This window comes from Nomascus leucogenys, chromosome 16, assembly GCF_006542625.1.
Source record: "Nomascus leucogenys isolate Asia chromosome 16, Asia_NLE_v1, whole genome shotgun sequence".
NCBI lineage: Eukaryota > Metazoa > Chordata > Mammalia > Primates > Hylobatidae > Nomascus > Nomascus leucogenys.
Window position 1 is genome coordinate 55,499,268 of NC_044396.1, and position 21,396 is coordinate 55,520,663.

The following is a 21,396-nucleotide window of genomic DNA, read 5'->3' on the forward strand; positions in this document are numbered from 1 at the left end:
TTCTTTTTTAGTGTGTTTAGAAGACATGACTTTCTAAATATTGTCAGACTACAAAAGCATGTATTGAAATGTGATAGCCTTCTTTTCACAAGGCATAGTACCCATCATTGTCCATTGACTTTGATTACATTCTCTGGTGCACAGCTCCAGCAAGTTGGGTTTATTTATTTTTTTTTTGAGACAGAGTCTCGCTCTGTCGCCAGGTTGGTGTACGGTGGCGTGATCTCAGCTCACGGCAACCTCTGACTCCTTGGTTCAAGCTATTCTCCTGCCTCAGCCTCCAGAGCAGCTGGGATTACAAGCACGTACCAACACGCCCACCTAATTGTTTTATTTTTAGTAAGTTTCACCATGTTGGCCAGGATGGTCCTGATCTCCTGATCTCGTGATCCGCCCGCCTCAGCCTACCAAAGTACTGAGATTATAGGCGTGAGCCACCGCAAAGTGCTGGGATTATAGGCGTGAGCCACCGTCCCCATCTCCTTAGCCTGTATCTTTATCTTCAAGGGTTCTCCCTACCGCCATGTTCTGGTTTTCCCTTTGCCAACCTCTCCTACCTACACTCCTTCGTAGAACTGCAGTACCTTTACAAGCTAAAGTTCTTTACCTTCCTTTCATCTGCCAAAATCCAGGAAAGAAGAGCCCATAGTGAAATAAATACTTACAGTCACCCCATTCCCTAAGTTGCTTGCAATGTGTCATTAGCCTCTATAATTTGAATATGCTTTATCAGTGGCATCCATCTTCATCCTACTGAAATATCTATTGGTTGACTAACACCTTCTGTTTCGAATTTGTTCCTCCTATCTGACCAGTCTTCCTGTGTCACCCCTAAGCAGTAGTCATGTCTTTCTGCTCTAATTACTCTTACTTCTCTTTTACCCAATAAAGCCCATATAGGCTGTCAGGCTCCGAGAGTTCTCATGTCCTGGTCCCAATCTTCCAGCTTTCTCTTCCTTTTCCTTTTATTATCATATTAATTGACAACTCACTGTTCAAGGAAGGTCACCTGTGCTTTCCTTTTTCCATGGTTCCCTCTGGAATCTTCATTCAATGCCCAGCTTAAATGTTTCCCCCTCCATGAACCCTGCTCTAGTTCCCCCAAGCTATAAATCACCACTTCAGACTCCATCAACCAGGTCCAAGCTGCCACCTGCTCATGACTCGACATTTGTAAAAGCTTCCTAACTAGTATTCCTGCTTTTTTGCCTTTCTCCTGTTTCCTCTATACAGTCACCAGAATGATCTCTCAATCGAAACTCTTCACCATGGCCTACAAGGCCTGGTCTCTGCTAACATTTATTGGCCCAGGCACACTAAGCGCCTTTTAAAAATTCATTAATTTAATCCTCTCAATAATCCTACAGCTATGTACTTTTAATATCCTCATTTGCAACAGATGCTGTTGGTGACTTACCCAGACCCCTTTTACAGGACTGGTGCACCCATACCCTAGCTGCTGTAGGTGTTAGCTGGTAAGAGCTGACACCTCCGCCCTTATTTGGAGGATTGCCCTTGGCTGACGAGAGGTACCCAGTCACTCCTCCATCCTTTCTCCCTGCAGCCAGTGGTCAGTGACGGCCTGACGTGGGAACCTAATGGCTCAGCCCCTTCACCTCTGGGCAGGACAACGCTGTGGCCCAATTCATTCAGCAGAGTGCCCTATGAGTCAGGCTGAGGCTACACTACTCCTGAAACTCTTCTTCCCCGGCCTTATCCTGCTTGCTTTATTCCATTACAGATTTCTCCTGAAAGTGCTCCCTCAACCACTTGCCCAAGAACCCATCTCCGGCATTGTTACAGAGGAAGTGATCTAAGACACCATTTTACAGATCAGGAAACCTAAGACAAAGAGGGCTGGAGTGATCTGCCTAAGGTCAAACAGAAAATGGGAAAGCTGAATTTTGAAGCCCGAGGGCCTGGCTGTCCAACCTCAGCTCTTTCCCACCATAATGCAGTGGCCACTTCTCCAACCTCCTCTCTCTCCTCACCCATCCCCTCTAGCCAACTTAATTCCTGCCTCAGGCCCTTTTTACTTCCTATCCTCTCTGCCTAGAATGTTTCCTCTCATTGTGGCTCACTTCCTCACTTCTTTCAAAATGTTCCAAATACTATCTCAGAGACCTTTCCTGACCCCAACCATACTACCTAAGATAGTGACACTATCCCCCAGTTCCGCTGTAGTTTTATTTATAGCATTAAATACCTGAAATTATATTATGCATATATTTCCTTTTCTGTCACTTACACCAAGATGAAAATTCCCTGAGAGCAGGAATATTGTCTGGCTTATTTATTGCTATATCCTCAGTGCTTGGTGCCATACCTGGCAAAGAGCAGGAGTTGAGTGACTATTTGTAGTTGAATGACTGAAATTGAGTTCTCTTCTCTCAGAACCCTTACCAGGCTTTGTAAGATATTCCTTACAAGTTCTTTTTTTTTTTTCTTTTTTTTTTTTTGAGGCGGAGTCTCGCTCTGTCGCCCAGGCTGGAGTGCAGTGGCGCAATCTCGGCTCACTGCAAGCTCCGCCTCCCGGGTTCACGCCATTCTCCTGCCTCAGCCTCTCCGAGTAGCTGGGACTACAGACGCCTGCCACCACGCCCGGCTAATTTTTTTTTGTATTTTTAGTACAGACGGGGTTTCACCGTGGTCTCGATCTCCTGACCTCGTGATCCGCCCGCCTCGGCCTCCCAAAGTGCTGGGATTACAAGCGTGAGCCACCGCACCCGGCTCCTTACAAGTTCTTAATCTATAGCTGTAATTATTTAATGCATATTTATCTATCACACAAGCTTGTATGCCCTCAGAGGACAAGAATTATGTTTTATTCATTTGGGAGTACACAGGCGGTATTTAAATAATGGCGCTATCTTAAACACCAAATATCAACTGCAGTTCATTTTTTCCATATGGGGACTAATATCAAGATTTCATATGAATTATAGTATAATCCAGAAGTATGAAAAAATACATCACATTTAACTTATAAAGCATTCATCTGCATGTTACAAGATATTACAGTAAATACAATTAGGTACTTATCATTTTATCTTTACTTTAAAAACAATGCCTTTTCCAAAATATAAAAAAATAGACCTATTTTTAAAGAACTATTTAAAGATGGCTTTGAAAACAACACTGTTTTATTTACAACAAATAGATGGTAGTGCAACAGCACTCGTGGATGTTTACAATAAATAAAAATTCTAGTATTCTGGCATCCTTTGGGAACAGGCCCTTTTATATTTATAGATGTCTACAATGACTCATAAAAGTAAAATCAATAAAGGCTATTAATTTGTATTTCAACCTGAATTTGAGAAACCAATGAAGATTAATCATTTATTTGGGATCTAGATCCATATATCTGAAAACTAAAGTATAAAGTTTCTCATTTCCATTCACTTTGTCAACAAACACATCCCAAACATTTCAGCATCTGTAAAAGGTTATCTATTTAGCATCTGTAATAAGTGATTTACAGCTATATATGCTAAATAAAGGTTGACACAGCTGGATCCTAGAAGTTCAGATTTTATAAATTTAAAATAGATTAAGTATTTATGCCAAAAAACAAGAACTGGATCTAGGATTTTATTTTAAATTATGGAAGCCTCTGGGGAAAAAAATTAGCAATGGAATGACAATAGATGTCAGATATTTCTCTGAGAAGTATATAGTTTCTCAATTTTCGCTAGGTAGTGCATCCCAATTGAATTAAAACTAAAGCATATTTACAGTGCATTTTTTCTCACTAAAATTTCCCAATTCTAAAATGGTCTGGCCAGGCGTGGTGGCTCACGCCTGTAATCCCAGCACTTTGGGAGGCCGAGGCAGGCGGATCACGAGGTCAGGAGATCGAGACCATCCTGGCTAACACGGTGAAACCCCGTCTCTACTAAAAATATAAAAAAAAGTTAGCCGGGCATGGTGGCAGGTGCTTGTAGTCCCAGCTACTCAGGAGGCTGAGGCAGGAGAATGGCGTGAATCCGGGAGGCGGAGCTTGCAGTGAGCCGAGATCACACCACTGCACTCCAGCCTGGGCGACAAAGCAAGACTCCATCTCAAAAAATAAAAAAATAAAATAAAATGGTCTGGATTTGGTCAACATCTTATTCAGTAAATCCTCAATTTACCTTGAGACGTACAAAGACATTCTTTTAAGGAGCCATTTTCTTGGTATTGCACAAAGGTTAATTTTAAAGCAATCCAGGCAAGTAAGCTCACAAAAAAGAAGTACATTCATCTAATCCATTTAGCAAATGTTGCAAATCAGCTTCCACCAATAAAACATAGAAATCTGTGAAACTCTACACTTCGTGTCAGTTTTAACATTGTGTTGATGGCAGCCATTTCAGGCAGAGGTAGCCAAGTTCCATATATATGGGGGAAGGCAAAAAGCAGAAAAACATTGCAGAAGACTTAGCAGTTCTCTGGTTTCTAATGACTATAGACCAGTTTCGAATATGAGCCATGTTTCTATGCAGAATTCTTCTTTTATGCCTTAAACACAAAACAGCTTGTTGCTGCCTTGGGCAGATATACTGGAATTGTCCTCTTTGAGCTTACTTTCTCTTTTCTCTAAGGTCAAGTAAAAAATGTGACACGTTTTCATATACCACAAAGGTAATACAGCAGGCTGGAGTCACTCTAATCAAATTAGGAGCAATTCCCTTGTAAAATCCACCGATGCCTTCTTTCCTTTAGAGGGAAAAATAGATAATGCTTAATGCTGTATAGAGCTAGCTTGAAAACACGAAAGTTTTAACTGACACAAGGCATGGAGCAAGCAGCAGTCAAACCTCACTCTGACTTAAGTTCATGTTTTCAATGTCCTAAAGTAATGTAGTTTATAAGCCATTTGTAGGGATTTACATTCCTTTTATGGATGGACTGAATAAGAGAGGGTAGGGACACCTCAAAACTGAACTAAAAAGTGCTTTCAATTAGCTATCTTTCAAATGCTTTTAAATGTATGAACAGGCAGGAATTTTAATTGACCTAATGTAGGCATTAAAAAACCTCATAGCTTGGATAAATGCTAGCCAACATTAAATACAGCACATACAAATATAAAACTTTATTTCCTTAATGCCAATAATATGGAATATGGCCTAGAAATTTGTTACTTAGGTGCTCATTAAATATTTATTGAATCGAATTAAATTTAAACATCCTAAATGTTCTGCTCTGTTACTTTAGAATTAAAGGGAAATATGGTGATGTCTGCCTGTAATAATTTAACTAGTCTCATACTGAAGAACAAACATCTCTTTCATATATGGAAACAAGTATTTGCAAAAGTTATGGTGGCAGTAGCAGGTGTGGAGCCTTCTTGAATGTATTAAGCTAGGCTTATGACTTCTTACATTCAATACCATTCAGGTATTTTATAACACCTAAATTTTATTTTCCAAAACATTTTCACACATTTAATTTGATTCTTATAACAACCTATTAGTCTAGAAAGTCTTACTTTACAAATGAAGAAATTAAGCCTCAGAGAGATTAAGTCCATGGTCACATATGTAATAATTGGGAAAGCAGGGACCACCAATCATGTTTTCACCACAGCAAACTGGACTTTGCTATAAAACTAGTATCAACAGGATGGTCTAAGATATGCAAGGTAACTTGTCAAAGCAATTTTTGATATAGCACATGCTCTCACCTCCATGTCTTTGTGATTACGTCTATTACACCACTGTAAAACATGTGTTGATCCTGAAGACGAGCTCTTACGACTTGATATGGGTATGTTGCTGCAACAGCAAATATTTTGGATAGTGCTGCAACAGATATATATTCTACTGTGCTCTAAAATGGCAACACAAAACAGTTTTTTCTTTAGACAGGATTTCTTTAAAAATACAGAAGTTAAAATTCTATACAAAAAACATTTAAATGAATCTTTAAGGGATTCTATTTTTGACATTTGTGTGGCTTTGGCCTATAAATATTTAACTATAAATTAAATCAGTGGCAGAGCCAGTACTCATCATCATAGCACTACCACCAAAGTAAGCATGACAGAAAGTTCTACCTATTAAATACCCATAAAAGGAAATGATATCATTTTTACAAGAACCATCTTACCAACTGGGCTTCTGGTAATCTATTGATATGCTGGTTGTACTTCAACTTCAGCAATTCATATGCCATAAACTGAAGGGCACCGTGTGATGTTCCAAACAGCCCAGGAACAAATCCCTACAAGAGAATTATTTTTAAAAAGCAAAACAACATACGTTTGAAGAACAATATATTTAAGTAAAATACTTTCTCTTCTCTCTCATTACAGCATTTTCAGCAAATTCATTTAATTTTGCACAAATCACATTTTTAAAATATGGGGTTAAAAACTTGTAGTAATATAAAGAAAGGGTAGTATTCTCTTCTACTTTATTTTTAAAGGTTTGGATGTTCATATATTAGTTTTTCTTTAAACAGTATACATATAAAGAAGACCCACACTGTCAAGATTTGAGGTGTGAGTGGGAAACTAAATTCCGTAAAGTTAAGAAACTAAAGGTAATGGTAAATCAATGAACTCAGCATAGGTATTCTGAAAGAATAAGGCAGAAAGTGATGAAAAAACATAAAATTAAGTAATATATTTATAAAATTCTTGCTTATAGGTCAGTAAAATCATATCAGCCTTAAAATGATTTTAAAAGCTATTACTCAATTCTTGATAAACAAACTGAAATTCAATGTGTCTAATTTTGATTTTAACCTATGTATGCCTAAAAATTTCTTTATGGGCATAAGCAATAGATACGAATAGAAGGTAGAAAAGGGGAAAATAAAAAGGAGTTATAAAATCAGAAAACCGATCTGACACTAGGAAGAAATTTTTTAAATATTACAACAGGCAAAAGGCTGGGTTTGATTGTTTTGTTATTTTTAAATTTATGTAAGATTTGAGATGAATAAAAAAACTCAGTAAAATAAGATCCTGTTAGAACTGCTAATGTCTTCTCCAGTCTACATTATCCCAGGTTCCCAAGAGACCACAGCTTCCAAAGAATGGAGTAAGGAATAAGTGACCTGGTTGTGTAACTTATCAAATAGAAACTTGACAAAGTTTTAGACAGATCTCATGCCCACCAATGTCATGATGATACATCCTATGTTAATGGGGACAAACAGCTTAAAGTACAATTTCAGTATTATTAACTATATTTCAGTTTTCATTAAATTGTTTTTTGCCTAAGTGTGGCTTCTTTTTAGGACTTACTACAGGTCATTCAGAACTAAGACAAGAGAGCCAATGGAAATTCAAATTTTCAGTTATTTAAAATATATTGATAATTTGTTACCTTATATAATCCACGTACACCTTCATACTTATATATTTTCACAAGTGTATCAAACATTCCTTTATATTGTCGGTGTGGGGAGTTAACAACAGCATCATACTGTAACATAAGGCGAGTTTTTGTTACCCATAATGGGTTTGTAATGCAGAGGGTCATGGCTCCTAAAATGAGATTTCAATAAGATTATTCAGCATACAGATACTTTTGCACTTATGACAACCCAAATTAGAAACAGTACATTTATGTAAAAAAAAAAAAAAAAGATAATGCACAGGACCATATCTGAAACTGTGAAATGTAGTTTCTGAGGCACAGTCTTAGGGTCAAAAGGTAGACGTCGTTTTTGGTCGTCATAAAAAGTTCCTCATGCAGTTAGCAAGAGGTAAATTAAAAGGGAGATGGAAATGTGAAATGCTTTCTCTTTGAAGTGTAAGGATAGCAAAAATGTCTTGACTCCTAAACAACATGGCCTGGTGCAGAGAACAGATGGTAAGCAGATACAGACCTTAGGTGTAGCACATGGTATAATCCCAGAGGGGTTGAAGATAGGCGAAAAGGACCAGGAATCTGGCACCCCAATAATCTGTGCATGTGACACATATATCTACCCCAACTTTATCACAATCTTCCTCAAATCCAAAGTAACTACTATCCCTCAAAAATTAAATAATTATGTAATAAAGTAAGTCGCATTTTACATCCTTTATAGAGTGACAATTTTATAAAAAAATTCATCTGATTAAGTTTTTCATTTGCCAGGTTTCCTAAGTAGTCCTTTATTCAGCAAATATTTGGTCCTGTTATGACTCAGGTTTTTGCTACTGGCTATGTGTTAAAAAATGATTAAGTAGTTTTTGATTAATCAAACATTAAGAAATCAAGGTATTAAAGTAGGAGTTATAAAGACTTATGGCTCTTACTGTTTTTTCCTTGTGGATAGTATACATAAGTGAGGCAATTAAACAAGGCTACTAAATTGTATAATTTGAAAACTAAAATTATACTTTAAAGAAACACTATACCAAATCATTTTAAGCCATTAGGGATTCATAACTTTTCTAAACTTTACCACTCTGTCATAAGTAAAATTCTTGAAATCTGCACAGAGTAATCATAAGAATTTCTGCTAAGAAATTCCATATAACAGCCAGGCGCAGTGGCTCACGCCTGTAATCCCAGCACTTTGGGAGGCAGAGGCGGGCGGATCACGAGGTCAAGAGATCGAGACCATTCTGGCCAACATGGTGAAACCCCGTCTCTACTAAAAATACAAAAAATTAGCTGGGCGTGGTGGCATGTGCCTGTAGTCCCAGCTACTCGGGAGGCTGAGGCAGGAGAATCGCTTGAAACCAGAAAGCAGAGGTTGCAGTGAGCCGAGATAGCGCCACTGCACTCCAGCCTGGGCGACAAGAGTGAAACTCTGTCTCAAAAAAAAAAAAAAAAAAACCAAAAACCAAAAAACAAACAAACAAAAAACCCAGAAATTCCATATAACTGATTTAATATAGTTAGATGGGCATATTTAAACTCAGGTGTTCAAAGAAAAAAAATCAAAAACAAAAACTGAAAATTAAGTTTCGAAGGTGACATTTTTATATTTCACACATTCCCTTACCAGCTTCAGCAGCTGAGACAAGGTATCCTGTTGCCTCTAAACGTTCAGCTCTTCCTTCTGTCTTATATGACTTGATGGCATTGTAACTAAAAGAATTAAATGTGAGCAGTTTAATTTGAATAGGTGTCATTAAGTCTGTTTTAAAGTGTATGTAAGTCAACAGCAGTACCCCAAAAGCAAGTCAATGCATAATGCAACCATAAAATGAGACCTTTTTCAAGAATGAATTTGCTGGAAGTGGTTTGCTGCAAGATTATACCACCCCTCCCTCTCAAATGAATATGGCTAGCAATACAAATGTAAAATATTTTAATCAGACACTCAACAATTAATTTCAAAAGACAGGGAAACTGGGAGGAGTGGAGAGTACAGTAGTGGTACACAGACTGGCCATAAAAGACAAAAGGGACCAAAGAAGGGGTACCTAACAAATATATACTGAGCACCTATGTCCAGGTACTATAGTTAGCTTTCTAATAGATGATAAAAATATAAACAAGTGATGAAGTTTTCTTAACAAATTAATAAGGACTATTAAGTGGCACACAAATAATCATAACAAAAGACAACACTGACAATAGACGAAATTCAGGAATTATGACTGAGATCACAGAAGGCTTTGTGTAGGAGGTAGTATTGAGCTGGGTATTGAGACAGGCACAGTTTCAACAGGGAAAAAGATGAGCATGGTGAAAAGTAATAAGGGTGGGTGAGAAGACACGGAAAGTTGGCCACACTTGAGTGGTAGATTGAGATTTGCATTTTATTTGGTAGAAAATATCCATTAAATGTTTCAGAGTAAGGGAGTCAAATCAGCCTATTTCCTTTAATGCCAATTTCTACTTTTCTCTTGGATGACGATGTCAAGTGAACATATTATTTCTTTTTTTTTTTTTTAGAGACAGAGTCTCACTCTATCACCCAGCCTGGAGTGTGGTGACATAATCATAGCTCACTGAAACCTTGAATTCCTAGGCTCAAGCAATCCTCCTGCCTCAGCCTCCCAATTAGCTAAGACTACAGGCATGCAGCATCATGATGCCAGACTAATTCTTTTTTAAATTTTTTGAAGAGATGGAGGTCTCACTACGTTGCCCAGGCTGGTCTTGAACTCCCAGACTCATGTGATCCTCCCACCTTGGCCTCCTAAAGTGCTGGGATTACAGGTGTGAGCCACTGTACCTGGCCCAAGAAATTCTTATCACAAAAATTTTATATGGCTTGCCCTTAGAAGCTGTCTTGAAGAATCCATACAACTCAAATTCATGAAGTATATGTGTGTGTATATATATATATATGTACATAAACATAAACATATCAATATATACATATATACATATCTATATACACACACGCACATATATATATATGTCAAGGGGTGTGTGTGTGTGTATATAGTTTCACACACACCTCTCTAAAGAGAAGAAAAAGAGAAAAAATATTTAAACAATTTTAAGGCTGAATTTTATTTTGCTTTCACTTAAAAGATATTTTAAGATTGGTTTGGATACTGCCATAAACTTTTGGGAGATCAAGCAAAATATATGACACAAAGAAGACAAAGGCAAATACACTAGATACTGATGTTTTCCTAAAAATGAAACCTGTTGAAGCAAAGAAAAGCTTCCTAATTCATGGTTTCAGTTTCACGGAACAGAGGCATGCTCAGAGCAGCACATGCTCCTGCAATACAGTGTGATGATGCTTTGTGACCATGCTCTTGTTCACTAAATAAGCTGAATGTGCCTGCCACAGGAACTTTCTATGGTCTCTTCAGGAGGCAGGTGACAGCAGTTACTTTAAATGGTGATGATATCTGACTGGTGAAGGAGTAAGGAAAGGAATGAGCTGGGAAGATGATAGGGCAGGTCAAACAAGAAGAAACAATTTGCCTCAAACCCTTTCGGCCATGCACTGGCTTTTGCTTTCTGTTCCCAACAGGGATTTCCTGTGGTACCTATTTATATGAGGACCCTAAGGTCTATCCTCTCTGCTTTTCCACCTTCATCATAAACAAATGTTTTTTTGTAAGCCATCTCAAATATCTTGGGAATCTGGTTGAGGATAAACAAGTAATTAATGATACTTCAGTATTTATAAAATTTTCTATTTGGGACACTCTGGAACTAATCTCTGATAAATGGAGAAAATAACTTAGTTATTTAAACAATCTTTATCAAAATTGAATACCAAAGAGAGCTGAAATCCACAGGATTCATTTTGGACAACAGTTGCAGGCTCTTCCAGTCTCTACAATACTTTCCAAAACTACTAATAAATAACAAACTGACTGATTCAACTTTTTCTAATCTAGTAATATTTTGACTCTAATTAGAAATGCTCACGAGTATGTACTGATATGGCCAAAACACCTAATACAACACCGAAGGGGCCCTACAATTTCATTGTGAATTATCTGGAGTTGGCTGTTTTTCAAATGGCTTTAACTAAAATAAAAAGCTCTCTTTAATATGTATTTAGCTTACAAAAGTAATCAGTTATACATTTCATCTTCCTGAATGCACCTCACAGAAATGGCTTCTCTAAAAGTATCATTCCACCTCATCTCTTCACCTTTTTCCTGTTAAGAACTTTCTTCCAGACCAAATAATGCCTCTGATAATAGCTAATAAGCCATTAGCTATTAATAGGCATCTGATAAACTAATAAGCCATTTTGAATCAAACTAATCAAATAACTAATAAGCCATTTTGTTCTTTCTGATCCTTCCAATTCAGAGAAACTGATTAAATGACTCATCTTATTTCATCATTTTACATTTACATGTAAAAATCACTAAAAACAAAAATTCCTTTTTTATTTAATACTGTAAAATCTCCCAAATCTACTCACAAGAAAAAGTAGAGTCCCCAGGATAAACCTGCACCCCATACATTTGGGGTTACTCCTTGATAAAGTCCCCGTAGTCCATCAAGTTTCCAAATGGTAGTCAAGCAATGTAAAATTCCATTATATTTCGGTCTCAGTTCCAATCCATCACTCACTGCATCAAGGGATACACAAAGTCAGGTAAGAACAAAGTTCTAGCTCTGTATCACATATAAATACAGATGCTGTACAATTGGTTATATAAAGGAGATAAACTTGGAAGAAAAACTTTTTTAGGTAGAAAAAATTATTTTCCAGGCTTTTATATATATATTATATATATTGATATAAATATATATATAAAAATATGTAAAACATATATTTTTGCGACACAGTCCCGCTCTATTGCCCAGGCTGGAGTGCAGTGGCACGATCTTGGCTCACTGCAATCTCTGCCTCCCAGGTTCAAGCAATCCTCCTGCCTCAGCTCCCCTAGTAGCTGGGATTACAGGTACGCACCACCATGCCCAGCTAATTTTTGTATTTTTTTTTTTTTTTTTTTTTTAGTACAGACAGGGTTTCACCATGTTGGCCAGCCTGGTCTCAAACCCCTGACCTCAGGTGACCCACCCACCTCAGCCTTCCAAAGTGCTGGGATTATAGGCATGAGCCACCATGCCCAGCCCAGGCCTTAATATTTTAAAACTACTACATTCATGAATTTATTCAAGTGTTTATTGAGGGCATACTAAGCCTAGGTAACTAGGCTTAGTGTTTATCGAGGGCATATTCAAGTGTTGAGGGCATTATTCAAGTGTTTATTGAGGGCATACTAAACCTAGGTAACTAGGTTTCAACACTCAGGTTTTGTTTTTGCTCCAAGGTTAAGGATTTGAATGTTAAAAAATATTACTCAAAAAATAAACTAGCTAGGAGCCTCAATTTATATCGAATACTAGCAAGACTGAGGAGTGGCAGGAAAGAAAATGCAGAGGATGGGGTAAACTTTTTCTCCTTGAAATTCTTTCTATCCTCCCCACCAACATACATCAAAATCCAAGTAGAAAGTAGAAAAGCATTTCACTTGAACATATCCAAAATTGAACTAGTTTTCCCCATTCCTTCTGAAGCTGCTCTTACTTGAGTGTTCCATATAACTCAACGAACGCCATCATCATCTACATAAGATGCCCACACCAGATACCTGGGGACTATCCATGAACCCTCCTCCCTCCCACCCCTTTTTATCAAATAACAAGTCCTTCTGATTCTACATCACAAATTACTCTTGCACCTGTCTATGTCTCAGTTCACACTGCCATCATCCTACTTTGAGATACCATCAGTTTTCAACTAGCATCATCAGCATTTAAAGTAGTCTTCTTGCCAATTTTGTAAAAAATATAATCTAGATTATAAATCTGGCACTTTTTCATTTCATCTCTCTGTAGGAAACAGAAAGCACATTCAAAATAGGGTAACTCTAGGGCATGAGGGGTAGTTAAAAGGACTAATTACAAAGGTGTGAGCAGGTTATAGAAAACCACAAGGAATAATACAGTATCAATTATTTATTTACTGCTTTGAAAAATCACTTAATTCTATAAGTAGAGTATTAAGTATCTCAGTAATTGGCAACAGCATTCTACATTATGCATACCATTCTACATTATACTACAGGATATCCAAACTTGTAATTTTACTATATATAATTTTGTATACAGCTTTGTTTTCCCCTCAGGATTATTTGTGAGCATTCCCCCTTGTTATTCAACAGATTCCCCCAAGTAAGATTTTAACATATGACATTATGGTTTTCCATCTTATAGATATCCCATGATTTACACAGTCATTTCTCCATCTGACATACGAATTCTTTTTTTTTTTTTTTTTTGGCTATTATAAAAAGTCCTCTAAAGAACATTCCGTACAACAATTTGCATGAACGCTTATTACTGCCTTAGAATTAGTTATTAGAAAGGGAACTGATATGGGTCAATGGGTATAAACTTAAGTTACAAATACGTATTGAACCTGCCTTCCAGAAAGTTTATGTAAATTACACTCCACTAGCCATATGAGCATCCCTGGTTCACTGTCCCCTTGCCACTACCTCACTGTGTATAATCCAGCCTGGCAAGGAAGAATCACTATCTACCATTGCCAGGCAAAGGGGGAAAAGTCAATTTCTTTCATCATTAACCTGCCAATGTTACAGCATGAAGGGAGATTAAAGTACATCAGGTTTTGTCAGAAGACCTGGGTTTCATACGTAACTTCCCTAATTCGCTACATGGTCTTACCCTTTCTGAGCTTCAGCATCCTCACTTATAAAATGGGAATAAGTCATGTACCTCACAGGGTTTTTTGAGGTTTATATAAGACAACAAGTTTAAAGGCAGGCAGCAGAACGACAGGCTCTTGAGAAATGTTTTCCTGTGTAATTTATAAACTTTCTGATGCTTCCCCTGGATTCTGTGTGTCTCATTCTTCCGTATAGATCGCTTTTTCTAAGAACTTTCCATTTTCCTCTCAATAAACTCACAATACCATTTCTCTCTTGAGGTAAAAAGCAAAACCAACTATAAAAACACTACCTGTTCTTTTCATAGGTATAAACCAATGCTGAACTATAATCTCCCTAATGTAAAATTAAAATTGTTATATAGATAAAACACGGTAAATTTTTTTGGTCTACATCAGGGGTCCCCCAACTCCCGGTACCAATCCAGGGCCTGTTAGGAATTGGGTCACAGCAGGAGGTGAGCTAGGTGGGCGGAGTGCGAGCGAAGCTACATCTGTACTTACAGCTGCTCCCCATTGCTTGCATTACTGCCTGAACTCTGCCACCTGTCGGATCAGTGGTGGCATGAGGTTCTTACAGAATCTCGAACCCTATTGTAAACTGCACATGCAAGGGATCTAGGCTGCACACTCCTTATGAGAATCTATTGCCTGATGATCTAAGGTGGAACAGTTTCATCCTGAAATCATCCATACCTCCTCCACCCCCATTCATGGAAAAATTGTCTTCCATGAAATCAGTCCCTGGTGCCAAAAAAGTAGGGGAACAATGGGTGGCTTAAATGACCCCTTGATCGTTTTAAAAACATTTGCCACTAACAAATTAGTATGTAGAACTAAGTACCTATCAAATAACTTACAACGGCCTATCATAGCACTAAAAAAATGCCAATGGACACAAGCTGAAGATAAAAAGTTTGGTGTACAGAAAGGAGCCAAGACAGGACACTAATTTTAAATTCATTTTCAAAGAAAGACAATATAATGACTTTTAAAAAATTATCACCTAGCACTATCACCCTAACACAACCTGTTTCATTTGCTGGTTGTTAGTTTTACCCCTCCTTTCCTCTGTGACAATTAAGAGTTTGTCTCTCTTAATGAAATTAATCTCCCCCGTACCTGTGCTCTATATTGGTGTTTTTAAAACGCAGATGAATCAAGAAACCAATTGAACAGATTGCCAGTATCTTTCTTTAAAACCAGACTAGAATTGAAAACAAATATAAATGACATTACAAGTAGTAAGGATAAGTAATGTTTCATGAAACTTGTGTTTCAGTAATGTTTGTGTGTGGATAGCAAAGGTAAAATTTATTTCCTACTAAGCGTTCTGGTCAAAAAGGCTTGTTCTAGATCCTGCTTCTTCAGATAACCCCCCTTAGTTAGACACCTTACTCCTTATCCTCCTGCCTCCATTTCCCAATCTCTTCCTTGATTTCAGTTCTTTCCCATTAGTATTTAAATAGACTTAAGTCTCTCCTAAGTATTTCCTCTTTGATCCCAGTGCCTCCTTATCAGGTAAGCGTCTGCAATGAGAAAACCAGCCCCTCCCTGGTCCCCAGACAATCTCAGCAGGGACTCTCTCACCCCCACTGCAATCTGGTTTGAGCTTTACCAATTACTGCAAGCGCTCTCATTAAGAACCTTCAAGGCACTTTGGAGTCCTCTCTTAAGAACCCCTTAATACACCTGATATCGTGTAAATCCCTCTCTTCTGGCTCATTTAACACCACATTTTCTTGAATGTCCTCTTGCTTCTTCGCCAATAAATTTCCTTGGCCCCCTTTTCTCTGCCCATCCTTAAATGCTGATTCATAGGCACAATTTCCACCAAACAGGGGTGGTGTCTCAACCATTAAGTGGCTTCAACTGCCATCCCTGTGCTACTAGCCCTGATCTCTCATTCCTAACAACCTGCTCTACTAAGGGTTGTGGTTCTACTGCCAGTTTCCATTTTCACATGGCATAAAAGATAACGTCAATCTGGCAGCTTAACTTTCTGGAATCATTCTTTATTTTCATCTCTAGCATTTTAATTTACCCTTTAGCTATACCAAACTACCCACTCATGGTTTCAAACTAACAGCATATGTTATGGAAACAGACTTTCTGAGCTTGAATCCTAGTTCTAGCAATTACTTTGCAACCCTGCGTAAGTCAGTTGATTGCTCTGTGCCTGAGTTTTTCTGTACCATAGGAAAAAAGAACAGAAACTAACTCTAAAAATTATAAAGGATTAAATGAGTTAGTACATATAAAGCTCTTAGAATTATGCCTGACATATTGCAAGCACTCTATAAGTACTAGTTTATTTATGCTACTGGGTCTTGTGATACCACATACTTATACAACTTTATTCTGCACTACTGTTACTGAATTTTATGTTTTGGTTCCTTAATATTTTGGATATAGTCATACTGTCTACATTCTTTGCAAAAGCTCACACATAACTTTAACTTGCAGATTAGGCTTTTGGGTATTTGAAAAAATTACTATTTTTATATCTCATTCTTTGTTGGGGCTCTCTCATCATTCTTGAGGGTTTAAAATTACATAGTAAAGTTAGAAGGAGCCTGAATCATCATCCAATCCAATCTTTCCACCTAATACAAGAATATCTTCTAACTTCTGTCATCCAACTACTATCTGAACCACTTCTGGTCATCATCAATTTCATTTCTGAGCACTACCACGTTGCCAAACCAAAATCTGCTTCCCTGTAATTTCCACTCAACCTTTGTCTGACCTTAGGATCAACCCACAATAAGGCAGCCCCCTTTCCCACATGGAAGTTCTCTAAATATCTTGAGGTTTTTTTCTCTCCCGAGCTAAACTAGTTCCTCCAGTCATTTTTCATATGAAGTAATTTCTAATCTTTCTACCACTCTAGACACCTCTGAGTTCCAATTTATACTTGAACTCACAGAAAAATTCCAGGTTTGGTTTAATAGCACATGCATTCAGAATTAACCCCCACACCCTGTCATCATTAGATTTTAACTTTATTAAATGAGTTTAATTACATGGAAGCATAAAAACTATAGTATGTTATTCAGCATCGATGTTGATAATCAATAAATTTTTATTTCATTATTCATCTTCTTAAATTTTCCTCCTATCACCATTTCACAGCTACACTGTAAGCTTTATTATTACAAAGTCCTGCTTCCACTCCTAGATCTTTAATTTAGGCCTCCAATCCAAACTCAATCCTTTTATCTGTCACCTCAGCCCCTTAGTCTCCTAATATTCTTCCCAATTCATCAAGACTATTAATCTTCTCAGGTACCAAGAATTCCCTGTCCTCAGGAATGATATGCTTCAAAGCACTGTCTAAACTCATCAGGCCAACCACACTATTCTTCAATGATCACCTCGACTATCACCTCTTCTGCTCCTAGATAAAATGCTACTGAAGAGAGACACCAAGTCATACACGCCTGCACCTGCAGCCAAGTCTAAAATTCTTCTAATGTTCAAATCATTGTATAACAGGTACTTATAGAGGTAATATGGTGATGGGTTAAGTGCCAGAGGGTTCCAGAGTTAGATTACCTGGGTTTAAATCCCAGATCCATCTTTATAAACTTGTGACTTGGGCAAGTTAGTCAACTTCTGTTATCCTCATCTGTATAGCAGATATCATAAACTCACAGGATTGTTCCTGTGAATAGCTTTACAGGATAATAAATGAGATAATGCATCTAAAGCATAGTTCACTGCCTTGCTCCTAGTAAATACTCGATAAAGATCACTTGTCAATAACATAATTATTTATGCATGCATCATAAAACTTCATGAAATTATATGCCTTTGTGGTGTTTTTTCTAGAGATAATACTCCATAATTTTCGATGATTTTCCTTCATAGAACGGCTTCTTGCTTTCTCTCCAGCTGTCAAAATATTAGCCCTTCTATGGGAAACCCCAAGCCCCAATCTTCCATTGAACCTTAAAGATACATATGGCCATCAGCAATGTAGAATTTTCTTGACGGTTTACCTGTATTTATATTTTGTGTTTGTATTTCTTGATTTTATGTTGTCTAGAATTATCTTTTATATGACTAAGTCTAACGCCTACAATTAAATTCTAAGTTCCCTGAAGGCAAGAACTTTATTAGATACGTCTGTAGCCCATACTGCAGTCTACAAATATTAAGAGAATATAAATCAAGTGAACTGAATTACCTAATGCTAAAATAATTTCTGTAGATTTAATTCTCAAGGCAGAACTTGTAATAACTTTATTTGGAAACTATGTTCTGCAATTTCAGTTATCAAAGATCATCTTTGAAACTCTTTCCAGACTTTAGTGTTGAGTTTAACTCCTAAAATGCTTTGTTAATTTCAACATACTCAATTCATCTAATACACTTAAAATAGTATTTCGATTCTAGCTACCTATTTTTTCACAGGAACTTGTACAATTCTATAAACGCCAAAAAGCAAACATTCAAGAGAATTCTTTTCCAAATCTACTCCCAACCATTCGCTGAAGATTACGCTCTATCCCAATACTAGTCGAGCTGCCAAACCACGTGGGTATGCTAAGATTTCAAAGTTCCTCCAAGAGTGAATGATTTGCACGTGTGAGGACTAAACCTTAAAATGTGACAATCCCTTCTTTATTTTACAAATCAGGCTTTGAATCCCATCTTCTCTGCCAATGAGGATGTTTTTTCTCAGACTTCTCTACATACACGCCCCCTCTCTTAGTCTTGAGGAACGGGGAAGATCGCAGGCCGACCCCTCTACCAAGCACCATTTCCTCAAATCTAGTTCAGGTTAGCCAACGCGGACAGCACCCCCTTCAACGCTCCTCCTCCCCCTAGAACGGAAAAGGCGGAAGAGATCCAGGCCTCCTTCTGAACCGTTACCACCCAGTTCGGGCTGACAGTGAGAGGATGCAGCCCGGTGTCTGGGCGGGCTCTTACCGGCGAAGCGGATCTTCACGAGGTCGAGCGGGTGCAGCGCAAGGTTGGATAAGACGCCGCCGCTCACGCCTGCTATCAGGTTCTCATACCGGACGTGGCGGAATACCGTGCTCCACGCCGACGATCCGGACGCCGACTGGCCCTGGCCAGTCATAGGTTCGGGGCCCGCCGACACCACGGCGCCCAGGGCCGCGGAGGTGGGACGCGATGCAGTGGCCGCCGCCGTGGCGACAGTCGCCCCCTGTGAGCGCAAGTCCACCTCCGGTACCAGCGAGAGGACTCTTATGCCCAAGGCGCGTGAGCGAAGCCGCGAGACTCTAGTACTGAGGGGGCAAGAATGGGTCACAGCTGCTACGTCACGCCGGCGGAAAGCGCGATGGAGGGGAGGTGCCAGCCTCTCCCGAGTCTCCGCCCTGCCTCGCCCACAAATGCTCCAGCCCACAGACGCGGAAGCGACTGCACAGCTAAAGGACCGCCCCTTGCTAACGTTTGCCGGCAAAACTACGGAGCGCCGCAGGATCCAGTTGAGCCAGCCGGCCGCCGCTCCGCGAGTCACGTGACTGGAAGTAGTCTGGGAAAAACGGAAGTCGCCTGTGGGAGGGGGTGGCGGTGGGCGGAACTCGTAGCAAAGAGCTCGTGGAGTCCGGCCGGAAGAGCAACCAAGATGAAGGTGAAGATGCTGAGCCGGAATCCGGACAATTATGTCCGCGAAACCAAGTTGGACTTACAGAGAGGTAAGATAAGTTGGTAGGGAGAAAGAGACGCTTTCCGCAAGTCCTTGGGTCTAGCCTCGGCTTTCGCGTAGTAAAGCCGAGGGAGGCTGGCACTCCGGTCTGGTTCTTTTTCGGTTACCTTTCGCTAAGGCAAACTTTGTGCTTACAGAGTCGCTGCGGAACTGCATGGATAGCAAGTAAAGTCTGTTCAAGTGCTTATTCTAAGAATTTTCCTCTAGTGGTGAGTGGGAAATAGTTGTCTATAGTGGAGAAAAATTCCAGCTGCTGCTCTGGAATTGTCTTCAGGTTCCTGTTACTGGAAAGTGGACTTGAATGAGCCAAACCCGTGGGTTGAAGGGCTAAGAGTTGAACAGGCTTTTAAAACCTTCCTACTGCTCTTCTTGCCACCTTACTACTTCACATTAGTTCTGGATGTTGGAAGAGACAGATGAATTTAAAAGCATCAGTTTTCAGTTTTCTATTACCATCCCTTAAGAAGTTTGATGAAAGAATGGTTAAATGAAGTTAATTTATCCTTCCTGGTCTGTTCCCCTGTTAACATGCTAACCACTTATAAATTGTACCTTGTGATACCTAAATGACAAGGGACCAACCATGCATAAGCAGATTATTCTAAGTAAAGAGAATAACAGGAGCAAATGTCTTCAGGCAGGAATGAACCTAAGGCATAGAAAGAAGGGCTGTGTCAGTTTGAATGAGGAGTAAGCGAGATGAGATGAGGCGAAAACAGTATTTCACTATTTTGGTTGCTAAGAAGTCTCTGCTCAAAAGATGTTTACAGTTTGTCACAAGGCAGTAATGTTTCTAAAATATAAATTAGATTTGTCACTTGGATTTGGCATCATTCCCAGTCCTTGAATCTCTGGTCCCACCTTCCTTGCCACTTTCGTCAGTCACTACGTTTCCCACAAGTGGTTTAGTATTCACCCTTGCAAATCTCAGTGCGTTTCAGTCATCCTTTTTAAGGCCTCCTGTGGCACACACCCTTACCCAGTTCAGCCGCTTTCTCTGGAAAACTTTCACCGAACAATAATCTATTCCTGCTTACCTCCTGCATGAGCCCCGCCCCCTTCAGCACCCGTCTTCTGTGATGCTATCGCTTCTTCACAGTGTTTATTACATTGTCTCATGATTATTATTTTGGTTAATAGTCTTTCCCATCAGACTTAGCCTCCAAAAAGGGGAAGAATCATGTTCGTGTATGCACTGTGTTTAGACAGCACCTAGCACATAATAGTTGCTTTATAAATGTCAGTTTCTCCATCTATAAAGATTCATTTTTGCCCACATGAAGAGATTTAGAAACAAAATGATCTATCTTGTTGGGGTTTTTAAACTTTTGTTGAAATTATTAAAATGCTAATTTTAGTTGTAGGAACAGCTGCTGACATCAGAGTAGATAGAAATTTTCTAGACTTCAAAAATAATCTTTGCAAAACTGATGGATGAGACTGAAAATTAAATGTATTAAATAAACGTAGCCAACTATGGACATTATCATTTTGGGTATGCTTTCTTTGTGAAGTACGGGCATTCTGCACTTTGCACAGTACCATATTAACTGAACCAGTCCCACTCTTTAAGAGGTTTACAGTGATTGAAATCACATCTGTTAACCACTAAACTTTGCAAAGTGGGGAATTGATTCCAGTAT

The 21,396-nt window shown here is 38.7% G+C and overlaps 2 protein-coding genes across 2 annotated transcripts in view; one reads left to right on the forward strand and one right to left on the reverse strand.

The window, feature by feature from the left end:
* Nucleotides 1-2,796: 2,796 nt before the first annotated feature.
* SLC25A32 (solute carrier family 25 member 32) lies at nt 2,797-19,465 on the reverse strand. Its single transcript, XM_003256086.4, has 7 exons — nt 19,009-19,465; nt 11,791-11,941; nt 8,938-9,023; nt 7,323-7,483; nt 6,097-6,210; nt 5,672-5,817; nt 2,797-4,701 (listed from the first exon to the last, which is right to left on the reverse strand). Exons 1-7 carry the CDS (start codon nt 19,160-19,162, stop codon nt 4,566-4,568), a joined length of 948 nt encoding a protein of 315 aa, XP_003256134.1. The 5' UTR covers nt 19,163-19,465; the 3' UTR covers nt 2,797-4,565.
* Nucleotides 19,206-21,396, forward strand: part of DCAF13 (DDB1 and CUL4 associated factor 13) — a 28,256-nt gene continuing 26,065 nt past the window's right edge. Inside the window, 2 exon segments of the mRNA XM_004093074.3 lie at nt 19,206-19,320; nt 19,322-19,742. Of these exon segments, the coding sequence (XP_004093122.1) occupies nt 19,216-19,320; nt 19,322-19,742 (526 nt within the window). The 5' untranslated portion in view covers nt 19,206-19,215.